Source organism: Aspergillus steynii (assembly GCF_002849105.1).
Source record: "Aspergillus steynii IBT 23096 chromosome Unknown P170scaffold_5, whole genome shotgun sequence".
Classification (NCBI taxonomy): domain Eukaryota; kingdom Fungi; phylum Ascomycota; class Eurotiomycetes; order Eurotiales; family Aspergillaceae; genus Aspergillus; species Aspergillus steynii.
This window is the reverse complement of record NW_020194402.1, coordinates 2,331,969-2,359,210: the sequence shown is the minus strand read 5'-3', so window position 1 is coordinate 2,359,210 and position 27,242 is coordinate 2,331,969. Positions and strand designations below refer to the sequence as shown.

The 27,242-nt window shown below is 51.6% G+C and overlaps 7 protein-coding genes across 7 annotated transcripts; 2 read left to right on the top strand and 5 right to left on the bottom strand.

Annotated features, from left to right (window-relative positions):
• Nucleotides 1–458: 458 nt before the first annotated feature.
• On the bottom strand, nt 459–3,140 carry P170DRAFT_410934 (uncharacterized protein). Its single transcript, XM_024846869.1, has 5 exons — nt 2,634–3,140; nt 2,359–2,541; nt 1,650–1,847; nt 999–1,580; nt 459–840 (listed from the first exon to the last, which is right to left on the bottom strand). The coding sequence occupies exons 1-5, from the start codon at nt 2,694–2,696 to the stop codon at nt 697–699; spliced, it is 1,170 nt and encodes a 389-aa protein (XP_024703540.1). The 5' UTR covers nt 2,697–3,140; the 3' UTR covers nt 459–696.
• A 2,305-nt stretch (nt 3,141–5,445) lies between these two features.
• Nucleotides 5,446–8,461, top strand: P170DRAFT_410932 (ATP-dependent Clp protease ATP-binding subunit). The gene has a single exon (XM_024846868.1). The coding sequence runs from the start codon at nt 5,517–5,519 to the stop codon at nt 8,298–8,300; it is 2,784 nt and encodes a 927-aa protein (XP_024703539.1). The 5' UTR covers nt 5,446–5,516; the 3' UTR covers nt 8,301–8,461.
• Nucleotides 8,462–8,653: 192 nt separating this feature from the next.
• On the bottom strand, nt 8,654–10,982 carry P170DRAFT_465651 (bifunctional SDR family oxidoreductase/polysaccharide deacetylase family protein). Its single transcript, XM_024852338.1, has 5 exons — nt 10,819–10,982; nt 10,087–10,585; nt 9,713–10,005; nt 9,289–9,666; nt 8,654–9,227 (listed from the first exon to the last, which is right to left on the bottom strand). The coding sequence occupies exons 1-5, from the start codon at nt 10,922–10,924 to the stop codon at nt 8,716–8,718; spliced, it is 1,788 nt and encodes a 595-aa protein (XP_024703538.1). The 5' UTR covers nt 10,925–10,982; the 3' UTR covers nt 8,654–8,715.
• A 3,730-nt stretch (nt 10,983–14,712) lies between these two features.
• On the bottom strand, nt 14,713–16,932 carry P170DRAFT_437902 (uncharacterized protein). Its single transcript, XM_024849470.1, has 4 exons — nt 16,607–16,932; nt 16,397–16,504; nt 16,054–16,335; nt 14,713–15,998 (listed from the first exon to the last, which is right to left on the bottom strand). The coding sequence occupies exons 2-4, from the start codon at nt 16,486–16,488 to the stop codon at nt 15,185–15,187; spliced, it is 1,188 nt and encodes a 395-aa protein (XP_024703537.1). The 5' UTR covers nt 16,489–16,504; nt 16,607–16,932; the 3' UTR covers nt 14,713–15,184.
• A 3,202-nt stretch (nt 16,933–20,134) lies between these two features.
• P170DRAFT_437900 (putative choline transport protein) lies at nt 20,135–22,458 on the top strand. The gene is made up of 5 exons (XM_024849469.1): nt 20,135–20,666; nt 20,723–20,769; nt 20,828–20,907; nt 20,967–21,459; nt 21,518–22,458. The coding sequence occupies exons 1-5, from the start codon at nt 20,481–20,483 to the stop codon at nt 22,272–22,274; spliced, it is 1,563 nt and encodes a 520-aa protein (XP_024703536.1). The 5' UTR covers nt 20,135–20,480; the 3' UTR covers nt 22,275–22,458.
• Nucleotides 22,459–22,741: 283 nt separating this feature from the next.
• Nucleotides 22,742–23,747, bottom strand: P170DRAFT_437899 (gamma-glutamylcyclotransferase family protein). The gene has a single exon (XM_024849468.1). It carries the CDS (start codon nt 23,685–23,687, stop codon nt 22,788–22,790), a length of 900 nt encoding a protein of 299 aa, XP_024703535.1. The 5' UTR covers nt 23,688–23,747; the 3' UTR covers nt 22,742–22,787.
• Nucleotides 23,748–24,465: 718 nt separating this feature from the next.
• Nucleotides 24,466–25,624, bottom strand: P170DRAFT_510879 (NAD(P)-binding protein). The gene has a single exon (XM_024854822.1). The coding sequence runs from the start codon at nt 25,597–25,599 to the stop codon at nt 24,577–24,579; it is 1,023 nt and encodes a 340-aa protein (XP_024703534.1). The 5' UTR covers nt 25,600–25,624; the 3' UTR covers nt 24,466–24,576.
• Nucleotides 25,625–27,242: the final 1,618 nt, after the last annotated feature.

Here is a 27,242-nt window from a genome sequence, read left to right as displayed (position 1 = left end):
TATGGATACAGATACAGATTTACAATTTTTTATCATGTCGATCTACATTGTATGAATGGAATGAATGGTTTCCGATGAAATTGAAGTTGATTATGAAACTTAGCAGCTGGAGGGAAGAGGGATGAGGACGTCGGGTATCTTATACCTAGGTAGATTTGATAGATGATCATAACAGATACTTACTGCTACTTACTGTCCACTGTCTACGTGACCTACCTGAGGTGGTAACTCGTCAGTGGAGGATACAGCACGCAATCTACAGATCGATCACGCAAGTCCGGACAAGACACGATCGACCGATCACACCAATAATACACTCTCCCAGACAAGCACGACATCAAAATCAAATAGCATGGGATGAAAAACTGGGGTAGTATTCGATAATCTCCCAACATGCAAATCCATCACGAAGAATAGAGTTCCGATCATCAAGGTAACATCGAGTAAAAAAAGCATTGCAAATGGCGTCATCACGGCTAAGATCTCATCATCAGGAGCGGTGAACCCGCAAAAATCAGAAAACAACACGTAAAGTATAAAAAGGCGTTCGTGCCCCCCCTTTTTTTGGGGGAGTTTGGCTGGTGGAGTTGGATGGTTGCAATTTCCCCTTCCCTTCCCCCTTCCTTTCCCTTCCATCCCTACTTGCTCTCTCAATTTCCCATCCTCAGATCCAGACTCCGGGGTATCCTAAAAACTCTACACTTTCATGGCGAATTGCTTCAAGTAAAGGTAATCCGCCATGTTCAGGTCCACGGATCTGCGGATCTGGGCGGCGCCTTCGGGGCCGTACTTCTTGGTCCATTCGGCGTCGAATTCAGCTTCGGTTTTGACGGGGCGAGCCTGATGGGATATGTTAGTTGACCTTGTTTTTCCTACTCATGTTCCTTCTCATCTCTCATGACCTTCTTGTCTTCTCTATCACGCTTTCTCTTCTGAGTCGAAGAAAAAGGAAGAAAGAGAAGACAAAGGGCTGAGAGAGGGAGGGATATCAAACTTACATGCTTTCTCGCCACCAGTCCAGCCGATTCAATTGCATCGTTATGGAACCCCCTCCACTTCTCAAACGCCTCACTCACAAACCGATGGTCATCCTCGTTGTCCCAGTCCAACATGCTGGGGTCATAGTCGATGCCGACGCTGCGACAGAACGCCTCCATCATCGGAGCCGGTTTGTCCAGCATGTCGTCGGCGTCGACAATACAGATCTCGGCACCGGATTCATGGCCCGCACCGAGTCCGCCGACCACCGGCTTCAGCTTCTTCGAGCTGCCGTCGATCTCGTCGGCGTCCTCCTCCCTCGTCGCGACGTGCGGACCGATCAGCCCGACGCTGCGCAGGTAGTCGAAGGTGCGACGCACCTCGTCGTACCCGGACTCGGCGTGGTCATAATAATAGAAGCCGGTGACGTCGTCCAGCGGCGGGATGGTGCAGCGGTAATACGACGGCACGCTGTAGTGCGGGTCGCGGATGAGGAAGGCAAAATGGAACTGGGAGAGGATGGACAGGGGCATCACGGTGGGGTTACCGGGCTCAGGCAGAGTGTCGTACGGGAGCGACGAGGCAGTCTGCTTGGACTGCTGCTCGTGAGTCCCATTTGCGACCGGCTCTTCCTGCTGGCCATTCGGCTGCTTCTCCACACCGTTGGTGACCCCGTCGGGGTGGTGGTCGGAGGAATCATGAGCGACGCCATTGCCGTTCATGCCTCCGACCGAGGCGTCGTCTACGGGGACAGAGCTCTCAGTGCCAACGCCGCGCTTGATCCTGTTCAGCGATGGCGCGATGCTGACAGGCTTCCCACTGGGAGGAAGAAGATAGTGGATGATATCTTTGATGAAGATTCTCTTGCCCTGCGAGAGGAGGTAAGTATTTCTGATAGAGCAAGGACGGACGATGAGAAAACCAAGGGTACGATGAGGATTCGGTAGAGAGAAAGGACAGGGAAGGTTTGTCCGGGCGGACGGCCGTTTAAGATCCGTCGTCATCATCTGTGTGCCCTTGGTTGGTGTGGTAGGAAAGTAAATCTCATCCCGTATCTGGGGGATTTCCGTAGGAGACTCATCACCGGCGTGGAAAGAAGAGTCAAGGAAAATGAATAGAAAAAATGCAGGTGCTCGAGAGATCATTTTCATCTCGTCTCGTATCATCGAGTAGAAAGAAATAGGAAGGTGACTTGGAGAGCTCTTTCGATTCCCTACCATTTCCGACCCATCGAATCGAATCGATCAATCGAATGAAGCCATGGCAAGGAAATTCCAGAGCAGAGCAATTTTACAAGCACAGGTTTCTCCAAGTCGGAGATTTCGTAACGCGAGCACAAGGAAAAAGAGAAAATCAAGAAGATAGAAAGAGAGATCGGACCTCGGAAGCTTCACGCTCGATTCTATCCATCACAGTCCGATACGTGGACTGGCTGAAGCCACTCTCCAGACGAGCCTTTTCATCGTCGGCAAATCTGGTGCCCAATCTCTCGGGACCATAGTAGAAGGCGTCGCCAAATGGCTCGTGGACACATTGGATGGTATCCCGACGAGTCATGAAGACCTTTGGAGCGAAGGATGAATTAGCATATTGGCTTGGCCCTGGACGATCCAGAGGTTTAATCGTTTTGTTGGATTCGATCTTGATGCACTCACTCGTTCGAAAGCCGTCGAGCAGGCTCGGGGGTGAGTCGCCACGAAGATGGGCTTCTGAGACATGTTGGATTGCGTTTCAATTCTCCAACAATGATGTGTCTCTGATCAAGATGAGATCGAATCTATTCCTCTTTCACGGAGGAGATAGACAGACAGACTACTGCCTTAAGAAAGGATGATAGATGGAAGAATTCGGAACCAGTTTGCTAACTACCAGGGAGTTTCACCACCGGCGCAGCTACTGTGATCAAATCAATTCAATCGGCTCACTCTACTGCGCGGCGACAGTATCGTGACGAGGAAAGCTGAGGATAACACCAGTCGACTTGAGTCCGAAGAGCAAGTCGGCAGGATGGAAGCGAAGAGTTGTGCAAAAGAAAAAAAGTCAGATCGACCAGGGAAGGGGCAAAAGGGAAAAAAAGTGGGTTTTATAAGGAGGTAGTTTTGGGAACCGAGGAGAAGAGGAGGAGAGCTGGAGGGGCGATGGCGATACAAGGAAAATCAAACATGAATTAATCGCGATATTAATGGATGCTGGGGTTTCCTTTCTTTTCCCGTGAGGGATTTCATTCCGCTGGTCCATGGAATATTTTCATTTTGATTTTTCCTAATTATTGTTATTACTATTATTATTTTTACTTCGGCCTTCCTACTCTACCTGCAGTTGACGGTAGAATCCATAGAGTACATCCCCTCGACTGACCACAAATGAGACCAGACGAGATCAATTCATGCCCGCCTCTTCCGTGTCACGGTGACCGTTGCTCCAAAGAGCAGGTCACTTCTCGCTTTCTAGATGCAGCAATTACGACTTCTTCCCCTTCTCGGCCGCATGAGATGCTGCATATGCAGACCCGGTGAATGAAACGAGACCACACCATCAACGAATCCACTAGCTCATTAACTAGACCTCGACTACTGTATCTGTACGGAGTGAAATAATAACCGCCGTGTCTGCGCTGCGTCTAGAGACGCCGGACTTCACTAGACGACGCACGATGTCCACGGCAGATGCAGCGGTTGCCTCGTCTTTTCCCGTTCAAGGCATCCGCACCGGACGTGATAATGCCACGATGGAACCACGATTCCGTAGGGAACAGGCGACGGTCTGGGGGTGAGGGGCAGGGCAGGTCCAAAATAGCAACCCGTTGCCATTCATCGATGGCCGATGCGACAGCAGTGGCACAGTGGCACCGTGGCACGGTGGATAAAAGAAAGATCTACATCGAAAATAAGCCCGTCCGCGACGCTGACTTGCCCAGTGCTCGAACATCCCTCCAATCCTTCCGAGTCTGTGTCGGGCTTATTCCGGGTCCTGAGTGGCCATGCAGAGGGTCTGGACTATGCCCCAAGTGGATTTCAGTTCCTGAGCCATGGCCGCTAATATTATTTTCTCATGCGTCAAGGAATTCAAATAAAGTGGGTAACTTGAACGGTTGACGGAGTTGCAGAGCAGGCCCGGGACTCCGTAGACGGAGAGAGCGCAGAGCTGGGGGGTTTGCCCGCCGGGGTTGGCCCAGCAAGGCTGCACACCAGTAATTGCTTGGAAGACCTGGCCACAGAATCCTTTGTTACCAGGAGTTCTAAGCCAGAAAAACCAGGGCAAAATGGGCGGCGTTCCCACTTTTGACGTCACGCACGGGCTGGGGGGAAGGGGATGACATTGACCTGGGTCTTGGTCGAATGGAATCCCAGAGGATGATCCAGACGTCGAGTAAAGGAGGGGGGGAAGGTGAAAGACCGGAAGCAAAGAAGGATAGGAACAGTCTAGTCCGTCAAATCAGAAACGAGTCAGATCCGATGGATCGGTTGGCATTTTGGCATGGACTCTGGGCGAGATCCCATCGTTCCGAGGTTGACCGGAGGAGAGTTCTCGCGGAAGGCCATCGCTGATGATGATGGATATTATCATTTGCTGTTCTCGCATGGATGGGTCATCGACTTTTGCCTCCGGACCCTCTCTTAGTGACATTTTAGTTGGCCCTTTAGCCCTCGAGCTTACCGGCCGACAGACCATCGTGAGACATTTAATGCCAATCAATGCAAATGATCCTCAACGTGGGGGCCAGGCGGACTCGTATCAGGTTGACCGTGGACTGTCATTCGTTTCGCATTCAAACGATGCGGGATGCTTGAGGTGGCTGGTCGATCCGTGTTTTGATTGGATTTATGGAATGGATTTAATGGAATTTTGAAGAACGAGAATGCGAGGCCTTGATTCTTTGTGTTCATAAAGCTGGAATTGGAATAGCTGAGTAAGAAAGTGGATGGATGGATTATGTCAGCGGAGACCGGGCAGCAAGGCAGTAAGGCAATAAGCATTAAGGCACTCAGGCACTCAGGCAAAAAGATCATGGTAAGGCATTAAGGCATAAGGCATGAAAGTAAAGGTCATGTGATATCAGACATCCCACGGTATTCCTCCGTGGTGCAATTGGATCCCCAGCACATGCAGCCGGGACGGAGCCAGAATGACAACTCTCAGCATGCCACGGACCTGTCTAGACCCATCTTCCAACTGTCACATTTCCCTGGCAACCGACATTCCCCCGAGAGATCGCCTGTCATGTTCCCACATGGCCTGACGACGTCACACCACGTAACCCTCCCGTGGGCGGCTCGGGATGCTTCTGGAAGGCGGTGGAAGAGTCCCGTGTCGTCATGGTGCACCGCGGGACTTCTCGATGCCCAACTCGCTGCTATATCAATCCTGCTCTCGTCCTTCTCGTCCAACCTCATTCTCGCTTGAAGATCATCAATCAGAAGCTTATCCAGACCTCGACTAATCCTCACCGTTGACCCTCTACTTCTACTGTCGCTACCTCTAGTCTAAATCGACCTCGATACAGCCTCTGAACCTCTTGTTTTTCTGTTTGTCCCACCATGAACGGGGCGTCGTTCACAGACCGGGCCAACAAGGCCTTGCTGGATTCCAGCAGCTTGGCTGAACAATACGCCCACCTTCAAATCCTTCCCCTTCATTTGGCAGTCGCCCTTCTCAATCCTTCTCCAGATGAGTCGAAAGACCAGGAAGCTCCGGCTCACCCCTCCCACGAAGGTGCCTCTGCCCCCCTCTTCCGCCAGGTGGTTGAGCGCGCCCATGGCGACCCACAGCTGTTGGACCGCGCACTCATGAAGATGCTGGTCCGCCTGCCCAGCCAAGACCCTCCGCCAGAGACCGTTTCCGTCTCTCCCGCTCTCGCCAAAGTTATCCGCTCCGCCACCGACCTGTCCAAGACCCAGAAGGACAGCTTCGTGGCCATCGACCACTTGATCCTCGCAATTGCGCAGGACTCGCAGGTCCAGCGGGCCTTGGCCGACTCCAACATCCCCAACGTCAAATTGATCGATAACGCCGTGCAGCAGATCCGAGGGTCCAAGCGCGTGGACTCCAAGACGGCGGATTCCGAAAGCGAAAATGAAAACCTCAAGAAATTCACCATTGACATGACCTCCATGGCTCGCGAGGGTAAGATTGACCCCGTCATTGGCCGTGAAGAAGAGATTCGCCGTGTCATTCGCATTCTGAGTCGACGGACGAAGAACAACCCGGTGCTTATCGGTGAACCCGGTGTTGGTAAGACCACGGTCGTGGAAGGATTGGCTCGTCGGATTGTCAACGCCGATGTGCCAGCCAACCTTGCCCAGTGCCGGCTGCTTTCACTGGACGTCGGCTCGCTGGTTGCGGGAAGTAAATACCGTGGTGAATTCGAGGAAAGAATGAAGGGTGTCCTCAAGGAGATTGAAGAGTCCAAAGAAACCATTGTCCTCTTCGTCGATGAGATTCACCTTCTCATGGGCGCGGGCTCCAGCGGTGAGGGCGGTATGGACGCCGCCAATCTCCTCAAGCCCATGCTGGCCCGGGGTCAGCTGCACTGCATCGGTGCCACCACGCTGGGCGAATACCGCAAGTACATTGAGAAAGACCAGGCCTTCGAACGTCGTTTCCAGCAGGTGCTGGTCAAGGAACCATCGATCAACGAGACAATTTCCATCCTCCGTGGCTTGAAGGAGAAGTATGAAGTGCACCACAACGTCAACATCCTCGACGGTGCCATTGTCTCTGCCGCTTCGCTCGCAGCACGCTATCTCACAGCTCGTCGACTCCCCGATTCGGCTGTTGACCTGATTGACGAGGCGGCGGCCGCCGTGCGAGTAACTCGGGAGTCCGAGCCAGAGGCCCTGGATAACCTGGAGAGAAAGCATCGTCAACTTCAGATCGAAATCCATGCTCTCGAGCGCGAAACCGACGAGGCATCGAAGACTCGTTTGGAGGCTGCCAAACAAGAAGCGGCCAACGTGACGGAGGAATTGCGGCCCATGCGCGAGAAGTACGAAAGCGAGAAGGCGCGCAGCAAGTCGATCCAGGATGCTAAGATCAAACTCGACTCTCTCAAGGTCAAGAGAGATGAGGCCGAGAGAATGGGCGATACCCAGACGGCAGCGGACTTGGAATACTATGCCATCCCGGAGACCAAGACTCTCATCGATCGACTTGAAACAGAACGGGCAAAAGCAGATGCCGAGCAGCGGGCTCGTGGCGGTGACAACGGGGAGGCCCTCCTTGCCGACTCGGTCGGCCCCGACCAGATCAACGAAATCGTCGCTCGATGGACCGGAATTCCTGTCACCAGGTTGAAGACAACCGAGAAGGACAAGCTGCTGAAAATGGAGAAGTACTTGGGCAAGCTGGTCGTCGGCCAGAAAGAAGCGGTGACCTCGGTGTCGAATGCCATCCGACTCCAGCGATCCGGTCTCAGCAACCCCAACTCTCCCCCTAGCTTCCTCTTCTGCGGTCCGTCGGGAACCGGTAAGACCCTGCTCACCAAGGCTCTGGCCGAGTTCCTCTTCGACGATCCCCGGGCCATGATCCGATTCGACATGTCCGAATACCAGGAGCGTCACTCCCTCAGCCGAATGATCGGTGCACCCCCCGGCTACGTCGGCCACGACGCTGGCGGTCAACTCACGGAGAGCCTCCGCCGCCGTCCGTTCTCCATCCTCTTGTTCGACGAAGTCGAAAAGGCCGCCAAGGAAGTCCTCACCGTCATGCTCCAGCTCATGGATGACGGCCGTATCACCGACGGCCAGGGCAGAATCGTCGACGCTCGCAACTGCATCGTGGTCATGACCTCCAACTTGGGCGCCGAGTACCTCGCCCGACCCGCCACCAAGGACGGCCGCATCGACCCGCAGACCCGCGAGCTCGTCATGGATGCCCTGCGCGGCTACTTCCTGCCCGAATTCCTCAACCGGATCTCCAGCACCGTCATCTTCAACCGACTCACGCGGCGCGAGATCCGCAAGATCGTTGATCTCCGCCTCGCCGAGGTCCAGAAACGTCTCGACGAAAACAACCGCAAAGTCACCATCGAGTGCAGCGAGGACGTTAAAGACTATCTCGGCGAATCGGGCTACTCACCCGCCTACGGTGCCCGTCCCTTGGGCCGGATCATCGAACGCGAGGTCCTCAACCGCCTGGCCGTGCTCATCCTGCGCGGCGGCATCCGTGACGGCGAAGTCGCTCGCGTCGTCATGCGCAACGGCCATATCGACGTCCTTCCGAACCACGAATCCTCGGATGATGAAGACGAGGACATGGTGGACTCAGACGACGCTTTGGCCGAAATGGAGGACGAAAACGGAGATATGGATCTGTATGAGTAGGTCATACTTTGTCAAAATAGAAAATTGTGACAACAGCAACAAAAAGAAAGCAGGTGGAATTTTGTCGATTTGGTGATGAAGAACATGATTATGATTTGATACCGTTGTTGCTTATTTTGAGCTGGCTGGCTGGCGTTTTTTTTTTTTTTTTTTTTTTTTTTCTTGTGATGTTGCATGGCCTCGTGCCTTTTCTTTTCTTGTTTCTATTTGATATCCCTTGTCTTGTACACAAGGTGCATTTTCTGTTACTAATATCTTCGTTCTAACGATAGTCACATGGACATCCATTGCATAATTCATCGAACTTACATATTGATTCTCTCTTATTATCCCACACTGTAGATATAAATATAACCCACCTTGTTGACCCAGCAAAATCCCCATCTCCATTCATCCTACATACAGACACAAAGAATCACCCCCTCATCTCCCTCTCAATCCTCCTCATCTCCTCCCGATCCCCCCACCACCGGGCCACCTCCCCAGTCTGACAAAACACCACTTCGTCTCCCCAATCCCCCACCCAGCGCAAAAGCCGCTCCACCATGCCAATCACATGCGCCATCCCGCTCGTGTCCGGGTGCATCAGCACCGGAAACACAGGCTCGTCCTCGTTCTCCCGCAGCCACAGGAACCGCTCCTTCCACATGTTCTCGATCACGCGTACGTCGGTGTACCCGTGGGAGTTTTGGGTGTGGGGTAGGTACTGGAGGGGCGTCATGTCTTCCATGTACCAGTTGCAGGGGACGCAGATTAGGGGGCGGCGGTCTTTTCGGGAGGATGGGGCAGGGGCAGGGATGGGGTGCATCCAGGTGGAGGCGGGGAGGGAGAAGTTTGGGGGTGAGAGGGGGGTCGGGAGGGGGCGTAGAAGGGTTGGGAGTCGTGGTCTGCTAGGGAGGCGTCTGTATTCATGTGTGAGTTTGTGAGCTTGTGGGAGGTGATAGATGAGGGCGTGAGCGTATGGGGCTGATGGATGGGGAAGACGCACCGTATTCGAACCCGAACTCCTCGAGGAGGTCCAGCGTTGACTCGCGAAGCTGGTACAATGGCGCTCGGTACCCTACAGGTTTCTTGCCCGTGAGGCCCTGCGCGACCTCGATGCATCGGACTAGCACGTCGCGCTCCTGTTCCGGGGTGAGCTGGTATGCGCCTTCGTGCGCGTAGCCGTGGAGCCCGATCTCGCAGCCCGAATCGACGACTTGCTTGACTTCGTCCGGGAAGCTCTCTGCCGAGTGGCCTGGGATGAACCAGGTGCAGCGGTCTGCGAGGTTGAGTTTCTGGAGCATGCGGAGGAGACGTGGGACGCCGACTCGTGCGGCGAAGAAGCCGGTTGAGTAGTCGGCGAGGATGTTGTCGGGGTGTTGGCCTGATAGGGTTAGTGTTGAAGGGTTAGGGATGGGAAGTGTAAGTACCTGTTCCGAGCCAGCCGGAGACGGCGTCGAGGTCGATTGAGATAGTGACGCGGATTTTGTTCTTGGGCTTGGTGAGAGATCGTGGGATAGTTGGGGCAGTATCAACACTTGGTTGCGGTTGAGGATTGTTGTATTCTTTCCCGATGATTTCGCTTTCTTTCCGGATAAATTGGCCCGTCGTACTTCGATCAGCTTTGACACATTGACCGGATATATGGCCCGCAGCACGGTGGGAAGCTAGGAAAACGATTGTCGTGGCCACGTCCTTCGGTGTTTCATTGCGCATCGACGTCCTAATCTCAATCATTAGTGAACATAATCCATCTGAAGACCTACCTGAGCTAGTGCTAGGGTAAGGTCAAGAAAAGACTTACGTAGAAGCGGCGTCCTCAAGTGTCCGCGTATCAACCAACCCCGGCTCAACGGAATTGATCCTCGCCTTACTGTTCAGCTTCACAATGTCGTCCTGGACACGGCGCACTAGTCCATGCTGCAGCCCTGCCTGACCATTTCCGAGCTCACCTGTCTCGCCCACCACTACGATCGCTAGGTTCTCTAGCTCCTTACCCAGCGCTTCTTGAGCTGTTTTCGCAGATCGCAAGAAGTGCTTTATGCTGAGGAATAGGCGACGGGAGTTGTCCCAGTCTTCAACGGGCAGATCCCAGATGGGATGGTTTCTGCTTGCGTCGGTGCTACCAGAATTTGTGACGAGAATGTTGATGGGTCCTTGTTTGGCAGCTTGGGCAATGCTGGATGCGATGGACTCTTCGTCTGAGGAGTCACCTTTCAGAATGCAGAGTTGATCGCCCTTTTTCGAGAGAGCGTGGAAGTCCAAAGGCTTGGTGTCAAGTGCTGTGACTTTGCATCCTTGATCTGTGGAGGGAGTTAGTCGGTGGCTGGTATGATGAAAATAAAGTCATGTAAATATAGGAATTTGATATGGAATGGGAGGATCCATGCACTGTTGACAGATCCTTAGAATAAAGATATAACGAACAAAACAACCCAATCTCATAGCGTCAAATCAACATTAAACAGCATCACATCATGCAGTCTCGAAGATACGCGGAAAGAACCCAAAGACAGTATAGCATCCAATAACCTACCAAGAAATTCCCGCACTGCCTGCCGTCCAATTTCCCCCGCGGCACCAGTGACCAGGACACGGAGGCCCTCCAAACCCAAGGGGACAGGAGAAGACGAAGCTTCCATTCTAAGACAAATTGCAGATGAGATGGAGATAGAATTGATGGACGAAAGGTGGAAGAGGATGCGGCGAGGGAGGGGAAGAAGACGGTGGGAATTCGGGTGGAGTGACTTGGCGGGGTCGTTGGCCGACGCCAGCGCATGTCATCCTGTAGGCTCAATTATATATACAGATAGACAGCATTCGTCTTCAACTTGAAGTAGCTTCTTTGCGATCATATCAGAGCACCTTTATATGTATTTAGCCTAGTGCTTGAGATCTTGGTCAATATGCTGTTACTTACTGTGTTAACCACTAACATTCTGATATCTTTATTTGATTCTAGGCATGAGTAGGTGGATGAATGATACACTTCTGATCGGAGGTTTCAGAGACTCATTATCGGGTGACTGGCTAATACAATAGGGAAGACAGATATTTTCTACAATGTCAACTTGTGCCAGGAATCAGCATGGACGGCGAGAGTACCCAAGTGGACATATCTTGGGACAGAACGTGTTTGAACAAGATGGTATTTGAGATAGACGCCTGTCCATCGAGTATACAAGGAATCGCCACGAGTTAGACCTCCCAGTCAACTCAATAGATACTAGATATATTATACTCGACCTTCAATGGTCTAAGAATGGAAGGCTTGACGCTATCACCAACAATATACAACCTGGCTCCGCTACCGGTTCACCTGGGCGTTAACTATTACCACCACCACTACTCGACTACTACTACTACTAACGATACTAACAATATACCAAGTCCTAACGGCATGAAATCCATCTCCAAAGGCACACACCATCCGGAAAGACTCATCCGGAAGAGAACAAGCCATTCCACATCATCTCACAGACACCCCTATTCAAGCCCATAGTCAGGTAACCACGAACACAAACCATCACCACACCACACCACCCTCTCCGGCCGAAAGCCAGCTCGGGCATCCACCGCAAACCAGCCATACACAGCTGAAGTGAGACGACCTAGCCCACTGTATCCAGCGACCAGCCAGCCTTGCTGTGCGATCTGGATCCCATCCACTTGGGACATTACGAAGTAAATGCTCTTACTCTGTCGATCCTCGACCACGCCACGACTTGAATGAATTATGGAGAAGTTGTAAACGATTCATTAGAAGTGGAGCCAATAACCACGCCGTATGGAGTGCATGTAGATGGATTTCCTGCGTGGCTCTGGACCGTGACCTCGGACTTTGTTCTACTCCGAATAATTTTAGATGATTGAATGGAAGTGTCTCCACGCATACAAATAGTATCAAACCAGGACTCAAACAACCGAGCCATAGGCAGACATAGGCACGGCCCCCAAGTATTTCGATACTATAGAAAGCCATAAGCCACCGGAAGCAGGGAATGCTAATAGTCAGTCAACGGAACATCCGAGTCCGGAGGAAGCACTGGAAATAGCAAAGAGGCCATTCCGGCCAAAGCGACCGCTTGACCCATAATTCTCTAGTACATACGGAGTACTCTGGGTGGTGCATTGTAGTGGGTGTATACATGTACTAAAGACTGTAAGTGTACTCCGTAAAGTACACGGAGAACTGAGAATCTCGCGAGTGGATCATAGAACGGAAGATGGCCGTTGGAGGATCAGCCGGCGCGCAAAACAAAGTTTAGCGGACTCCAGCGTGTCTCGGAGAGATGACTCTCTGGGGGACTGGTTACGGCTACACTAGCGTTTAGCTTCTTGGTAGTACACCGTGGTAATTCGAACTATCTGATGCAGGGGGCAAGGGAGGCTCTGTTGGCGTTCTAATATTGGTGTTGGGGGCCATCTCGGACGAACAGGATATCTGGTATTCCGTATATCCGAGCGGTTCGTATTCGTTCAATAGCTGGTTTGAGTATGATGTCCTCATACCTTTTTCGTTGAATGTAGTTTAGGGGCATACAGAAACTCTTACCTGATGTAGATGTATTCGTTTGCTTTTCCTTGAAGGATCAATTGAACAACAGGTAGTCGTCTATTAAGTCGGCATGACAGGTTCCTGTTCGATACCGGCATTTATTCACTTGCCTTCTTTTTGGGGCCTTCCAGAACACCGAGATTCAATCTGCATACGAACCTGTGCGCACATGGTCGATCCCCTCTGGGAACATGGCGTCACTCTAGTAGAGCCCGGCACCACCACGGATTGGAGAAAACCTAAAAACCGCCTTGCACAAGCCACTGGAAGCGTCGCCTACTGCAGAAAACAAGGCGCGATTTCATGCCAGCAGAGTTCGTCACTGATGCACCCATCCCTTTGAGAGGAAGTGATAAGCGCTAGTGTTGGTGAGGGACTTTTTAAACTTCCACTATGCATGCATTGTGAAAAGTTATACGCTCGACCCATTTATCGCTGACATCGGTCGAACGTGGTCAGGCCTTGGAACAAACTCCAATAGTTTAAACGGGCGACGCATGCTGACCCCCGAAAGTCAATCAAATAAGCAAGTGCCTTGGTAGGCGTGTCGAAAGTAGAAATGTTCACGAAGGTTTGGAACTTTGATAAAACAGATAGCCTTTTTGTGATTTGGAACGATTTATCTCCGGTAGTTAGTGCCCACTAGCCATGTCAATTATATATCAGGAATCAGAGCAGAGACATAATATACCATAGCGTGTTGTACGAGTCAAATCGGTGGCAAATGAAAAAGAATAGAACTCGGCTGTGCTCGGTGCCACGAGTCAACAACTCTTCCCCTCCATTATTCAGGAGTCCTGTGCAGTCTGCATTAGTGCTGTACAGCTTTCTCCCCACTCAGGGATCGCAGACAACCGAAAATCACTGGAGATGGGTAGATCTCCGGGGCCGTCGGCTAAGCGAGCGAGTTGTGTGCTGACTTCAGTACGGGTTGTGGAGGACAGTGGAATGGGTGTGTTCCGTAGATTTTCTCTCTCGCAATGGCCTTTTCAGACGATCACGGACCTCATCCGTGGACAGGCTGATGAGGTTCAGCACCCCGGACCCCTGGGTGTGCTCTCACGGCGAAGCTGACACCACGATCCTTCCTGAATACGGAATCCGGCGGTGGGGACAGCGCGGTGGATTATCCATGGACGGGAAGGGAATAGTTTCATGGGTCTTCCATCCGTCAAGTCTGCCCCATCCAGTTGAGTTGCGGGTTGCCGAGTTCAACCAATCTTAAATGCCACAGTGGTTTGGATTGGAGATGCTAGATTGTTAGAGTCCTCTGGTTGACGGGCCGACTATTGATTTCTATCCCTAACTGACGTACGTGTGGTGGGTATTGTCGCGTGCACACTGGTTCAGGAGAAGTACAGCGTACGGGGTATACTTGGATCGGCAGCAAGAAGCGTTCGTTGCTGAGCGATCCAACGCATCACGGAGGGTCTCTGCCTTGACCTTGATACCCAGATCGTCGGAGGTCCTGGAGGAAAGTAGCCAGCCAGAGGCCGCAAGGGGGAGTTTGAGATCGGACAATAAGGTTCAGGCACCATCAGGCGGTGTCGGTAAGGCCATCAGAACCACGAGACGAGGATTTCTCCATTCCATTCTGGCGAGGTTGTCCTGATGCCACGGAGTATATCTTTGATCAATCTCAAATTCAAGTCCGTCCGTCTCAGTGGAACAGTTCGCGCATGGGATTAAACCGGAACTCACATCCATCCATCCAATCCGCATTTCGTTGGAGTGTTGGAGGCGACCCAGAGAACGGAAAAGCGTCCAAGCGGCGGGTAAAGGTCGGCTGGCGTCCGACGTTGACGCAACCAAGAAAAGCAAAAAAAAAAAAAAAAAAAAAAAAGTCGGGGCCGGGAGATCTGCATTGTGTATTTGTATTGTTACCAGATGGTAATGCAAAAACCCGTCGCAATTCGACTCGATATTAAATGCTCGTGGAAAATGCTTGGAGCGGTGTCGAAGGATTCATGATTGGTTTCACTTCTGTTTATTCCAGACCGGAGGAAATCGCACCCTCGGGCTGCTGGCTGAATCCTTCGAGCGATGGATTTCAAATCGATAATTTCACTTTCAAACCGTGGCAGGGACGCTGGTCCACTTCCCGCCGATCTTCTCCATTCTTTCTGTATTGATGTTTTCAAGGACATCGTTCTATAGAGTTGTGACATTAGCATATACAGGATGTTTATCGGATATCAAAAATCAGATCGCCTCCCAAGCCAGAACAAAAGAAAAATATGTACAGTGAGTAATCGCCGACAGTAGGGTGATCTAAAAAAAGAAGAAAGAAAGAAAAGAGCGCACAAAAGAAAGGCCGCAAAAAGTAGGTGGCGTTTAGACTGTTTCAAGGCTGCGCGTGACGCTCGTGAGCATGGCCCAGCGCATCATTCCTTGCACGACCGAAATCCCAGTCTTCAGGTTGCCGCGTTTCGCGCTCCACCGTTACCGTCACATCCTGTCGAATTCTTAGGGCTCGGTCGGAGCCATCGTCACTGATATCTCGATCGTCCGCCGGGTCCGTACTAACGTCCGACACGGCCTTCTGCGGTGCATCAACCGTGCTTCGGTTGAAGCTTTGCATATTGAAATCCCCGGAGTGCAAATGACTCGGAGGTCCGTACTGCCGAGTTCCCGATGCTTTGCTGGTCCAAGGTCCGGAGCGGTACCGGTCTGTTCCACGTTTCGAACCACCGGTCCAACTTTTGAGAGCGGGAAATACGTCGCGGAGGAGGGACCAGATCAGCGGGAGATTGGTCACTAGCACGGCCACGGTGACCTCGCGGAAGTACCAATTCATGTAGACATAGGAAATCAAGGCGGGCACGAGACAGTAGACCTTGTTCAGAACGGCCGCAACGATAACGAAGATGCCCATGCCGAAGATGATGACCAAAATTAACTTCTGCTTGAGAGGCACTCGCACTTGTAGAAGGAGAGGGAGACCGATGAGGAGCATGAAGACGTCTGCGGAGATGGAGATGCATCCTTGAATGATCTCGTAGTATTGATAGGTTGAGCATTGCTCGTTGGGGGTGGGAACTGCCCAGTAGTTTTGTAAAGGGCGGCAGATGAGAAAGAGTGAGAGTTCGACCGCAACAAATCCAAGTGCGATGTATATGGCAAGGTAATTAACCCATTTTCGTTGTCGTAGACCTTCTCTGTCGGAGATGTGAGCTTCGTATCATAGCATAGCAATGGGGCGCGATTCCATACGTGATACGAGCATATATCACCAGCATGCAGGCCTTCATTGCCCAGATCGCCAGGACGAATGCGTGCTCGGACACAAAGACCCATTTACTCCCCCGTTCCCGCTCAGCCTTAATCCCAGGCGTCAAGTCCTCGATATCTTTCTCGTCCATCAGGTTTGACCCCCCACCGGAGGCGACTTCGTTCAGAGCAACGCATAATATAGTGTACCAGACGACGGCAAAGACCATCAGGTAGTCGTCCGTTTGTAGATTCGTGATTCCTAGTCGACGTATTCGAGCCACACTGCAAAACACCACAATGGTCAGCGCAAAAGCCGAAGGACGATACCAAGGCCGTAACTTACAACCGCAGCAGAACGCTCAACATGCCCACCGCATAGAGGGTCCATGTCTCCCGCGCAAAGCTGCGTCCATATTCCGGGCCCAGAATTGCCATTCTGCCGTCTCTCAACCTATGAACGCAGGAGAGGAGGGTTAGTCCTATGACATGCACGCAAGGAGGTCAAAAGCCGGGACCAAAGGGAAGCCACCGAATATAAGGCGGATGCACGTACATCTTAAGGGAGATAAGGTTTTGGAACTCGGCGCATTTGCAAGGGGGAACACAGCGACCAGGCCCGGGATCAATCAGCGGCCAGAGTCCGGACTGGGATGTGATTGATTGCAGCCGACGATAGAGGAGAGGAGAAGGCCAGCGACATGATCCAGGTCCATCCCGCCGGGCCGGACAAATTACAGCGAACAGTCGCACTGGAGCACCAAGGCCAGTTGAGGGAAAGGCGCATCTGCTAGGGTGATCCGTGGCTCAGGGCCTCATCGGCCGCGATGCGGGACCGCCCAGCGCGATTCCATCATTCCAGGAACCCTCGACGACCACTGCTACCGGATTGGGCATGACGGCGCTCACGCTGCGCGCTGTGTAATTAAGTTTGGAGGGGAACGCAATTTGATTGACGGGAGCTGGATGGGGAGACCCAGACCGCGTGCAGCCAACCAGCCGGCATCCAGGCGAGATATCCCACTTGGGCAACAGCTGAGGGTGTGCGGTGCTGAATCATGTTACGACGCCTCAAGCCACAGCACGTCGCCGGTGGGCTGGAGCTCAATCTCTTTGTTGTTTAGGAGATTATGGAGGTGGCACTTCGATGCGGCGGAAGTGGGACGAGGAGGCCTGACCGAATCATATCGCAGACAATGCATCCATCCATCCCACCACCGGCGACGGTATTGTTCAATACCAGACGGTGTGCCCCCCCGAGTGGGTCCTGCCATTCTAGTCGCAAGTTAATTTCCATACAGCCTAACCACAATTGAAATAGCGGAAAACCTAATGTCCCCCCTTCTTTCGGCGGGGACGCCTCAGCTTCCCTTGACCGTCCGGCCTTTGCAGGTCAAGCTTGCATCGCTCATCCTCCCGCAAATCGTCCTGTTCGCTCGAAGATCGTCATCAAATCGCCATTGAATCACATCTCGCCCGAGGGTTCAAAGTAAATCGATCTACTCCCTGCGCTGTCACCCTGTCAGTCAGGTACTCATGTTAATACGTCAATGAGCCCATCTCGAATGCTCCGTAAGGGCTGTGCTGCTCCCCCGTGGAGGCGGGCAAAGCGATTAACCCGCTCTAAATATATCATTAAAAAATCACGGCCTGTTATTGGCAGGCCTCTCATGGATGGACGGCACATCCAGCTCCATCTTCCGTGCTCCGTCGAGCCAAGGGTCGAGACACTGCGGTAACTTACTCCGTCCTACGTATTACTGTTCGTTCATAATGAGCTGTCCTGAGTGGGGCGGGGAAACATCGTGCTTTCTGCGGTGTAACCCTGCAGGATGAATACAGCGATGGCCCGGGATATTGGGTCTGGGATTGCACTCGATTTGGCCAGCGCAGCGGGATTTTCGAGCCCTATGGAGGATCCTGCCCATGTCGCGCAGGATCGGTGCATTATCCCGTCTTGGTACCCTTGCCATTCAGGACCGAGTCAGAAATGTCCTCTCAAAGCATCTGGCCTTTGTTGTCTTTGTCTATGGTGTATCCGCACTCCACAGGGACATGTTCATGGGCGAAACTGGCTCTTTCTCCGTAGCCCTAGCTTAGGCGCGAATGCCCCGGTACGTCCGAGCTCGTTCGGAGTACGGAGCTCCCCTATCAAATACTTGTGAACCACCGTAAAACCAAATAAATGAACAATGTCCGGTTTGCTCCGCTTATTAAACCGGTTGCTTTCCCCGGGGAGACCCTATAGGTCCTATTTAAATGAAACTATATCAACAAGCGTCCTGTCTCTTCCTTTCATATACTGTAGTGTATCCTACCCACTCCGTAGAATTGACCGGGCTAGTTGCCTAGTACCAATAGGTACTACAATTACAAACCTATCCGCAGTGAAACTATCTCACGATGTCTAATAATTGACCATCCCGTAGTCCCTGCAGACTAAAACATCAAAATTTTCACGAGGTCCGCATCAGTCAATCCAGACGATGGGCGCTCCGGCTTGGCCTGCAGGGGTGTGAGATACCCTTGTCGCGACTGGCCTATGATGTCGCGGATGCCGACTCCGGCCGCGCACCGCTGGCTACCGGCGCGCTCTTAGAGTTTCCAGCGTAGGTTAAGTTCTTCGATCCGTTTCAAGTCCATTCTCTTTGTTGTTCTGGAATCGTGGACGGTCAATGGACAATGGTTCGGAGATTTGCCTGACCATTCGATCGTGATTTTCGATCCGGCGAGCAGGCCATTGGGTTTGGTGCCTGACCCGGCTTTGTTCCATTGTGCTAGCAGGGATTGTTATTGTTTGTGAAGTCATATCCGGCTATCCGACCACGGGATACTACCTGGACAGGGGTAGCCAGGGTAGGAGAATTTTGACCTCGGCCGAGGTTGATGGTCCAGTACTCCCTATCCTGGTCAGTGGCTTTTTAGCCTTGAATAAAGCCATCGATGTTGGATTGACGATGGAATCTTCATGAAGATCTGGCTGCAGGCCAAGCATCCTAAGGGCAGCACAGGGCACCAAGAACAATGGCAGTGGTCTGATGCTTACAGGATCCGGTTCTGAGTTTCGTTTTTTCTTTTCTTTTTTTTTTCCCTTTCATTTTCAAAATTTCCCTTCCCCTTTCCCTTAGTGACCATGTTATTAATTAAGGTTTATCTACATTGACATCAATTCAGATAAATTAAATTGGCGCTAAGATAGAACCGGAACGTGCGTCGCAATCAGCCATGAATAATTCGCCGTGGTAATAATTCGCCCGATAGCGGCCCTCCGCTGTCATTGGCCCCGGACCGCATTCGCGCCCCAGAAAACAGACTTCCGCGGTGGCAACCCGCCGGCCGTGGTTGAATCGTCCGTGGGAGTCGGTCAATAATTCGACCCTCTCGGAGCGAGAGTTTATGGCGACCACGTATGTCCGCAGAGCAGGAACATTAAGGGCTACACTAGACGAGAATTACCAAAACATTTCGCGCTTTTCGAAGGATCGAGGAAAATTTCTGCGGACTGGGAGTGAGACAGACACGCGAGCTGATTCTGGGTACTCCCTCCCCCCCTTTTCTTTCTTCATTTTTTTTACTGAATTCGAGTTTCGATTGATAATTTTTTCCTACAAGGGAGGTTGCCTCCTGGCAGGTAGGCACTCCGTAGTAGATGCCTGTTGTACAGTCTGCTGGGTAGTGGTAGTACTACATCCGCCCTTGAGTAAACACCCCGCAGCCCTTCCCATCCAGCGGGACTCTGTAGATGTTCAACGCCCGGATTCTCGTAGATCCTCGCGAATGGCCTCCGTGTGGGGATTCCAATGATGCTTAAATGTTATCAGCCCTGAATCAGCAGATTTTCTGGGCAGGATTCAAGGTTGTCCAACAGGAAGGGATCGTGATAAGGCATCTGCTGAAGCTCCCCCTTTGGGAATAGGCTCTCTCCGCGTCCCCCTGTTCCTCTCGTCCAGTCACCGCCGCTCACTGGCCCGCATCAGCCACCCTTCGCCAGGATGATTGGCAGCAGATGGCCATCATTCCCCTTCAAGGGTGTCACGGCCCACCGTCGTGATCCAGCTGTATACTTTGGCTTTCGGCCCTCCCAGATCCTTAAACCCTGGCCCTCCGAACGTGCATGAGTCTTAAAAAAGGTTGGCTATCCTCAGTTGCCTTCCTGCCGCGCCGTTTCTCCTGCAGACGCCATGCTCGACCGATCTTTTTAGTTTCTTCTCGTTTTTCTTCGGCCCAAGTCATTCTTTTAACACGCCTCAGCATTCCTACCCATTAATTAGAAGGCCTGTTGCCCCACGTCTCTATCGGTCGACGCCGTATCGTATATAACCAACGAACTCCCGTCCGTCCGATCCCAACACTCACGTCATTTTCATCCTTCCACCCCTCCTCATCGATCGTTTTTACTCTGACTCGCCCTCGATCGATTTACCTACGAAATGGCACCAACAGAGGCACCTGAAAAGGTGGAGCCCATCGAGTCGTCCACCGAAGACCGGGCTGAGATGGAATTGGTTAACGCGTCCGGCCATCGCCAAGAACTCGACCGGAATTTCAGTTTGCTGAGTATCTGTGCTGTTGCGGTGACGACGGGAAACACATGGATTGCTCAAGGTGGCAGTCTGGTACGTTGTCCCGACGTGAGGGCAAAGACTCCTTACCTGACCACCGCTTGATCTAGGTAACTGCATTGGGTAACGGAGGACCGTCGGGTGTCATTTACGAATTGTATGCTGCGCTTACTCCATCTCCGCTCATTTGACGCCGTTGCTAACTGCATCTCTAGCATGGCCGTCTCGGTCTGTTATTGGTTGGTCGCTGCGTCCATCGCCGAACTGGCATCGGGAATGCCTTCCGCCAGTGGCGGTACGTTCAAAGCTAAATTGCACCTGTGTGGCCGGGAATATCGCTAATGTATACCCCAGTCTATCACTGGGCATCGATCACTGCCGGAAAATATGGCCGCGTTTGTGGATTCTTCGCTGGTTTCTGGAACTGCCTCGCCTGGATCCTTGGTGCTGCGTCCATGTCGGCTATCCTGGGCCAGCAGACCGTCTCGATGTACGCCCTGATGCACCCCGGCTTCGTGACCCAGTCGTGGCATGTGTTCCTTAGTTTCATCATCTGCACGTGGATGTGCTGCTGCATCGTGCTGTTCATGAACCGATTTCTTCCCCACATCGGCAACCTGGGAATGTTTTTCATTCTGGCCGGCGTGTTCATCACGATTGTTGTCTGCGCCGCCATGCCCCATGTCAACGGCACCGGACATGCCTCGAACGAATTCGTCTGGCGTACCTGGCAAAACCAGACCGGATATACTAGCAACGGCTTTGTTTTCGTGGCAGGAATGCTCAACGGTGCTTATAGTGTCGGAACCCCTGACTGCTCGACTCATCTGGCAGAAGAGATTCCCAGGTACTATACCCCTTTACCAATATAACCCCAACACTGAAGTATCTAACTAGCCTGACAGACCGAGCCGGAACATCCCCAAGGCCGTCCTGGCCCAAATGAGTGTTGGTTTCATCACCGGTGTGCTTTACATGATTGCCGTCTTCTACTCGATCAACGATCTCGACGCCGTGATGAACAGCGAATATGATTTCCCGCTCGCCGAAATATACCGTCAAGCGACTGGCTCGCGCGGCGGCTCCCTCGGACTGCTCATCGTGGCTTTCCTGCCCACCGTCATCACCTGCGCCGGCTGCTACATCACCGCCGGTCGTACTCTCTGGACCATCTCCCGCGACAGAGCCACCCCCTTCTCCGGCTGGCTCTCGAAGATCAACTCTCGCATGCACAACCCTTTCAACGCCACCTTGGTCTGTGGTGGAATTGTCACCATCCTGGCCTGTATCTACGTCGGATCGACCACCGCGTTCAACGCCTTCGTCGGCTGCTTCGTCCAGCTGTCCAGTTTGTCCTACTTTGCCGCTATCTTCCCGCATCTCTTGACTCGTCGGTCTTCGTTTACCCCTGGTCATTTCTGGCTCGGACCCGTCGGATACGTCATCAACGCGCTGAGCTGCATTTACATCCTGGCTTTCGTCGTTATTTTCTGCTTCCCGTTCGCGTTGCCCACCGATGCGGCGTCGATGAATTACGCCAGTCTGATGACCGGTGGATTGACGATCTTTGTGGCGATCTGGTGGCTCTTCCGCATGAGGTCCTACGAGGGACCTAAGTTTGTTCCCCTGACGGATAAGATCCTGATGGACGATGCGAAATAGATTTTGATAGTGGCTAGAATTGGAGGAGGTAATACATCAGACCTTTTGATATGATGGGCAGACATTTGCCCGGATTAGATCTTGTGGAGATGTCACTTATAAAATAATCGTCGTTTCGTGTTTCTAGATTAGATCTGTATAGTCCAAGAGGCATCCTGTATTGGCTGGTGTCCAAAGAATTTACCATTTTCTTGTGTTAACTGATCCATTGGTTTTTAATGATGGTTATTATTTGCACGAGTATTTCAAGCATCGGCTTTATCAGGTAAGAATATTGTCTGAGAGAGGTGATATCTGTGAATCCAAGCCATGTAGGGACTTGAATGCATTATGAATCCTAGACTAAGATTTTGAATTCAACATGCGTAGTACTGTTTGTATCATTTGATGCCAATATAAATAATTTCTCCATCCAGCGAAACAAAACCCCCCCCCCCAACGATTTCCCTATCTCCCCAACCCTCAAACAGGACTTTAAACCCCATCCAATCCTCGTACCAATCAATCAGTCCATCAATCAACCCCATCCCCGCAAAACCGAAACGTAAGTCCCTTGATTCTCCCCCCTTCCCAGTTCATCATGTCGATCTCGCACCTCACAACTTCGTACTGATCCGTCTCATAATACCGCAGCTGATCTTCCTCCTCTTCTGACATGATTTCATACGCCCAGCCCTCAACCACCGCCGACTCAGCCCCGTCAATAAGAGCCTTATACTTCCCTCCCCACATTCTAATCACTCCGCCGCGAACAACAGCCCGCGAGAGAACCGGCTGCTCAGACAAGGAAAGCTTCAGCCTCAAGGTCCCGGGGTCAGCAAGCGTGCCGTAGAAAAAGTACCAGACGGGGTGCTGTGTCTGCGTGGGGAGATAGGTATGGTTGGGTGCAGGTGCGCGGAACTGGGGCCGGGTCGGGTCTATGTCCAAGCCCAGGGTTGGTGCGGCGCTGCAGGACGAGAGATCCTTCTGAGCGCGGTTGATGCGGATGAGAGTCGGCTTGAATGCCTTTCCTTGCTCGGAGTGAGAGAGTGCCGAGATAAGCGAGTTCTTGGTGATGCCGTTGATGAGGCAGAAGTGGGCGGTTTGGCCCGTTTCGCCGACGCCTTGGTGTGTGGGTGGTGGGTGGAGGAGTCCAGTGAGGTGTTGGATTTGCGATGCGGTGCGCAAGGGACCTTCGAGTTTGACGAGGTAGCTGGTTTTGGAGGCGTGGTTTGGGTATTGGGGTGTGGTGGGTTTGGTGGGAGGTTGTGGGCTGGTGCTCTGAGGGATGCCCTGAACATACGAGGATGGTTGGAAGAGGTTCTCAAGTCGTTGAATGCTCAGGTCGTACGCCTGGTTGTCTGTGTTGTTTTCGGCCTGGTTGGCCATGTGGGCCAGGCCAGCGAGGTTCTCGAGCTCGTCGAGAAGATCCATGTTTTGTGGTTGCAGATGTTGGAGGAGTGAAGATGGGAATAATAGTAAGATTTGTGAAATGGCCTAGCCTGATGAACTTGTGATGTGGGAGCAAAGATCGAGTAAGAAAGTGGGAAAAAGAAATTCCCAGGAATGACTCACAAGGAGCAACAGGTATGGTCACGCTGCATCAACGTTGGTCGGTCGCTTTCTTTTGCGGGAACCTTACTTCGATGTGAGGTCATTCCCAGATGCTCGAAACTACAAAGCGGCGGATGACATTTCCTCGCTATGTTATCCCGCTGAACACACCTTATTAAGGAATTATCTGTGTTCCGAAAGTAGCTTAGAAGTTCATATCGTATTCTGAACCGAAGAAGACTTTCGTAAACACAGTATACACATCTTGGAGTTAACTGCTTCAAGATATCTAGAAATAGCACCTAATTATATTTTTACGAGAAATGCCATTTACCTGGTGGCGTCTACCTTGTTTTTTATTTGCCCGAGGAATCTATTCTTTGACCTCAAAAGACACGGCATCGTCTGAGTACCCGGGGGAATGCATTAATTTCTCAGATTTAAAACATGATACAAGCCTGTGAACCTTTGATGTCAAGGCTCATGGCACTGCCGCACTGCGCCTACTCCGCATGTTTAATGTCTCCGACAAAGTGGATCCACTACTTAGAGGTAGTATTTCTGTACAGAGGAGAAAAGGTATGCAGGTTACAGTTGGAAACAGAATTTACACTCTTCATAACGCTAGGAGCGTGTATTGCCATTTTACTATCGTGGGCATACCTATATCACAATATCCTGTTATACTAAACCTGAGCTTTTGCACCGCTAGCCCCTGACATCCTTATAGCACTCTGCTTCTCTCCGCATGACGGCATGGCTCCGCGACTTAAGAAGCAACGGCCTTGGAATAACCAGTGAACTCTCCAGATTCCTGCATAATAAGCCCAATCTCATCTTCTGCAAGCGAAGCCAAGGTTTGTTTCTCCGTAGGGGTCCAACCCAGTTTCCGAAGTCGGATGGCGCGGCTTCTTGAATTTGATCCGACGACAGTCGCGGTGTAATGGCCGAAGATATCGCCGTAGTTTTCCTGGGGAATTGCTTTCGGCTTCGCTTCATTGATGCGGCCTGCCTTGTGCAGGATGCGACCGATCTCCGCAGAGCATTCTCCCCAAGACAGCTCATGGCCGTTTTCACAGAAGAAATAGGGGTTTTCTATAAGCTCCACCACGGGTGCATTTTCCATCCAATGCAGCAATGTCATATAGCCCCGTGCTAGATCCTTGACATGGACCTGACTCCAGACAGAAAGACCTTTCCCAACCTGCCCGGCGTAGCCATGTTTGAGCGAATAGCGGGTGATGGTGGGCAGTTGGATCGATGTGCGGTTTGCACTGCTCACACCGTAGATTAGTGGCGGGATCATAATCGCCATCTTAGTGAAATTGGCCAGCTCCTTCCGGGCGTTCACAATGGCCAAGTCAATCTGACGATGAGGTGCAGAGTCAGGTAGTGCGTCAATTTGAGCCGGGCTTTCATCGTCAAACACCGTATCGCTCTTCCAGTCGCCCGCGGCACCATCTGAGAGTAGACTGGTACCACTGGTGTGGATATAGAGTGTCAACAAGCCTTGTCTCTCTCTTTGTCGCAGCCCGTCAATGACTGCTCGCACGGAGGGGAGGTGGTCTGCAGTTGCGGTGTGGAAAACAATGTCACTGGCTGCGACCTGCTTCGATATCACGTCGGGGTCATCGAGTGTACCGATGATAGTTCGGATGCCCAATCTTTCGTATTCTGCAACATTGGATTGTCGGCGGACAAGAACAGTCACGCTGTAGTTCTCTTCGAGGAGATGACGAAGAATCTCCCCGCCGATGAAACCAGGTCCGATTAAAAAGACCGACGAAGGCATGATGGGACGGCTGACAGGCGCGAAATCCAGGCAATTTTAGAAATAATGAGTTGACATGGATGTGTGGTAAGGTTGCTAACGCTATTTAAGGCCTTCAAGCCTCGCACTTGGGATTAGATATGCATTGCGTCGATCGGAGCGATTTGTTGGACTCGGGAGGACTCGATGCTCCAATGTCTCCGAGTCCTGACAAATGCGCTTTTCTTGGCAGCATGTGAGTTGAACTAATTATTTTCTTTCTGGGGGCCAAATAATTTGGTTGGATTTACAAATTTACCATGTCGGAGAAAGGACAATTGTTCTTCTAAACGGTGGTGCTGTGCGCTAACTGGGGGTTGAGATCCATGATGTCTCTCAAGACCAATGATACCATTGATTTTATGGCTCTTCTAAGGCTCGATCTACCAATGGAATACTGTTTCTACCATGGGATAGAGTATTCCAAAGCGTTGGAAAATGTTGATTTTCTGCGGCAAACAGCATCCAGATGGACAGTACTGGTGTCCTTGACGAGGATCCTCATGGATAAACTGGATACTACCATGTACTCCCTGCCATACAATCAGTAGCCATACAATCAGATGTAAATGGAGGCCCTCAGGGATAAGATATCGTAATCAAACCGTAAGATTCCCAGCTCCGACGCACGTGAATATGAGAATGTCATCTTCCTTTGCCACAACTTCGCAATTGATGAGTCCTCAAATCTTTCACCGGGATAGAATCCCTCTTAGAGAAATACATTCAACCTAATCCTCACCACCGGGTCATGTCAGCCAACTTGACCTGCACCTTTTGCAATTCCTCCTTTCGACGGGGGGAACATCTTGGCCGCCATTTAGGCTCTCGTACGCAGAATTGTCAGCCCAGACAACCTAGAAAACGATGGCTGACAATCCCTCACAGATGGTGAAGCGTGACCATATGAATGGTAGTTTTGCGGTACATCGCTCAGGTGCAGGTAATACCCAATGAACCTCGCTGAATGTTATGCTTGGGATCTGACCATTAGGACTGTTCTTGTTGAAGTGATGCCTTAAGCGACACTGGAAAACCTACAAGAACCGTGGGCAAAGTGGGCAGAGAATCCCTACAGCTGTCAACTATCCAAAGAGGAGCCGTCGACAGGCATGCAGAAATTGTTCTCGACTCAAGCGGGCATGTGACTTGAGTTATCCATGTTGTGGCTGCCGTCTCAAAAGCCAGACTTGCGAGTATGAACACTTTATGATGAATGAGGATGCTTTTGGTAAAGATAGGCAGTCGGACACCAGATCGTTGTGCTACTCGGTTTGGATTCCACACTCCTATAACCTCCCAAGCAACCCCAAGGCCTGTAGTATGTGTCATTGTACGCCGGCGCAAGTGTCACCATTACTAGATGGACCCGTATACTACAGCGTGTACTATCTACCAGCGTTCCCCTATTCGGCTATTAAATCTCGTCTGAGGCGATTATCGACTACTATCTGTACAGTACATACTTCGCAGATTATATAGAGACTGTGTTCCCCTATGTCCGACTATCGTAGATATACCCTACCCGAGGTCTTATATAACATTAATAAATAAATATTATAATATGATATAACTTTCTGTAAAGTAACAATATAAAAAAAAGATTAAACCAGTTTTTGTATTAT

What these genes read in the sequence shown, in the direction of transcription:
- P170DRAFT_410934 (XM_024846869.1), bottom strand. Translation starts at nt 2,696, where the DNA reads ATGTCTCAGAAGCCCATCTTCGTGGCGACTCACCCCCGAGCCTGCTCG. An exon ending in GCTCGACGGCTTTCGAACGA is followed by an intron (nt 2,542 to 2,633) that starts GTGAGTGCATCA and finishes TTCGCTCCAAAG; the next exon opens with GTCTTCATGACTCGTCGGGA. An exon ending in GACTGGTGGCGAGAAAGCAT is followed by an intron (nt 841 to 998) that starts GTAAGTTTGATA and finishes ATATCCCATCAG; the next exon opens with GCTCGCCCCGTCAAAACCGA.
- P170DRAFT_410932 (XM_024846868.1), top strand. Translation starts at nt 5,517, where the DNA reads ATGAACGGGGCGTCGTTCACAGACCGGGCCAACAAGGCCTTGCTGGAT.
- P170DRAFT_465651 (XM_024852338.1), bottom strand. Translation starts at nt 10,924, where the DNA reads ATGGAAGCTTCGTCTTCTCCTGTCCCCTTGGGTTTGGAGGGCCTCCGT. An exon ending in CTTGAGGACGCCGCTTCTAC is followed by an intron (nt 10,006 to 10,086) that starts GTAAGTCTTTTC and finishes GATTGAGATTAG; the next exon opens with GACGTCGATGCGCAATGAAA. An exon ending in GGAGTTCGGGTTCGAATACG is followed by an intron (nt 9,228 to 9,288) that starts GTGCGTCTTCCC and finishes ACCTCCCACAAG; the next exon opens with CTCACAAACTCACACATGAA.
- P170DRAFT_437902 (XM_024849470.1), bottom strand. Translation starts at nt 16,488, where the DNA reads ATGGCAATTCTGGGCCCGGAATATGGACGCAGCTTTGCGCGGGAGACA. An exon ending in TTGAGCGTTCTGCTGCGGTT is followed by an intron (nt 16,336 to 16,396) that starts GTAAGTTACGGC and finishes GGTGTTTTGCAG; the next exon opens with TGTGGCTCGAATACGTCGAC. An exon ending in GTGATATATGCTCGTATCAC is followed by an intron (nt 15,999 to 16,053) that starts GTATGGAATCGC and finishes CATCTCCGACAG; the next exon opens with AGAAGGTCTACGACAACGAA.
- P170DRAFT_437900 (XM_024849469.1), top strand. Translation starts at nt 20,481, where the DNA reads ATGGCACCAACAGAGGCACCTGAAAAGGTGGAGCCCATCGAGTCGTCC. An exon ending in TCGGGTGTCATTTACGAATT is followed by an intron (nt 20,770 to 20,827) that starts GTATGCTGCGCT and finishes CTGCATCTCTAG; the next exon opens with CATGGCCGTCTCGGTCTGTT. An exon ending in CTGGCAGAAGAGATTCCCAG is followed by an intron (nt 21,460 to 21,517) that starts GTACTATACCCC and finishes CTAGCCTGACAG; the next exon opens with ACCGAGCCGGAACATCCCCA.
- P170DRAFT_437899 (XM_024849468.1), bottom strand. Translation starts at nt 23,687, where the DNA reads ATGGATCTTCTCGACGAGCTCGAGAACCTCGCTGGCCTGGCCCACATG.
- P170DRAFT_510879 (XM_024854822.1), bottom strand. Translation starts at nt 25,599, where the DNA reads ATGCCTTCGTCGGTCTTTTTAATCGGACCTGGTTTCATCGGCGGGGAG.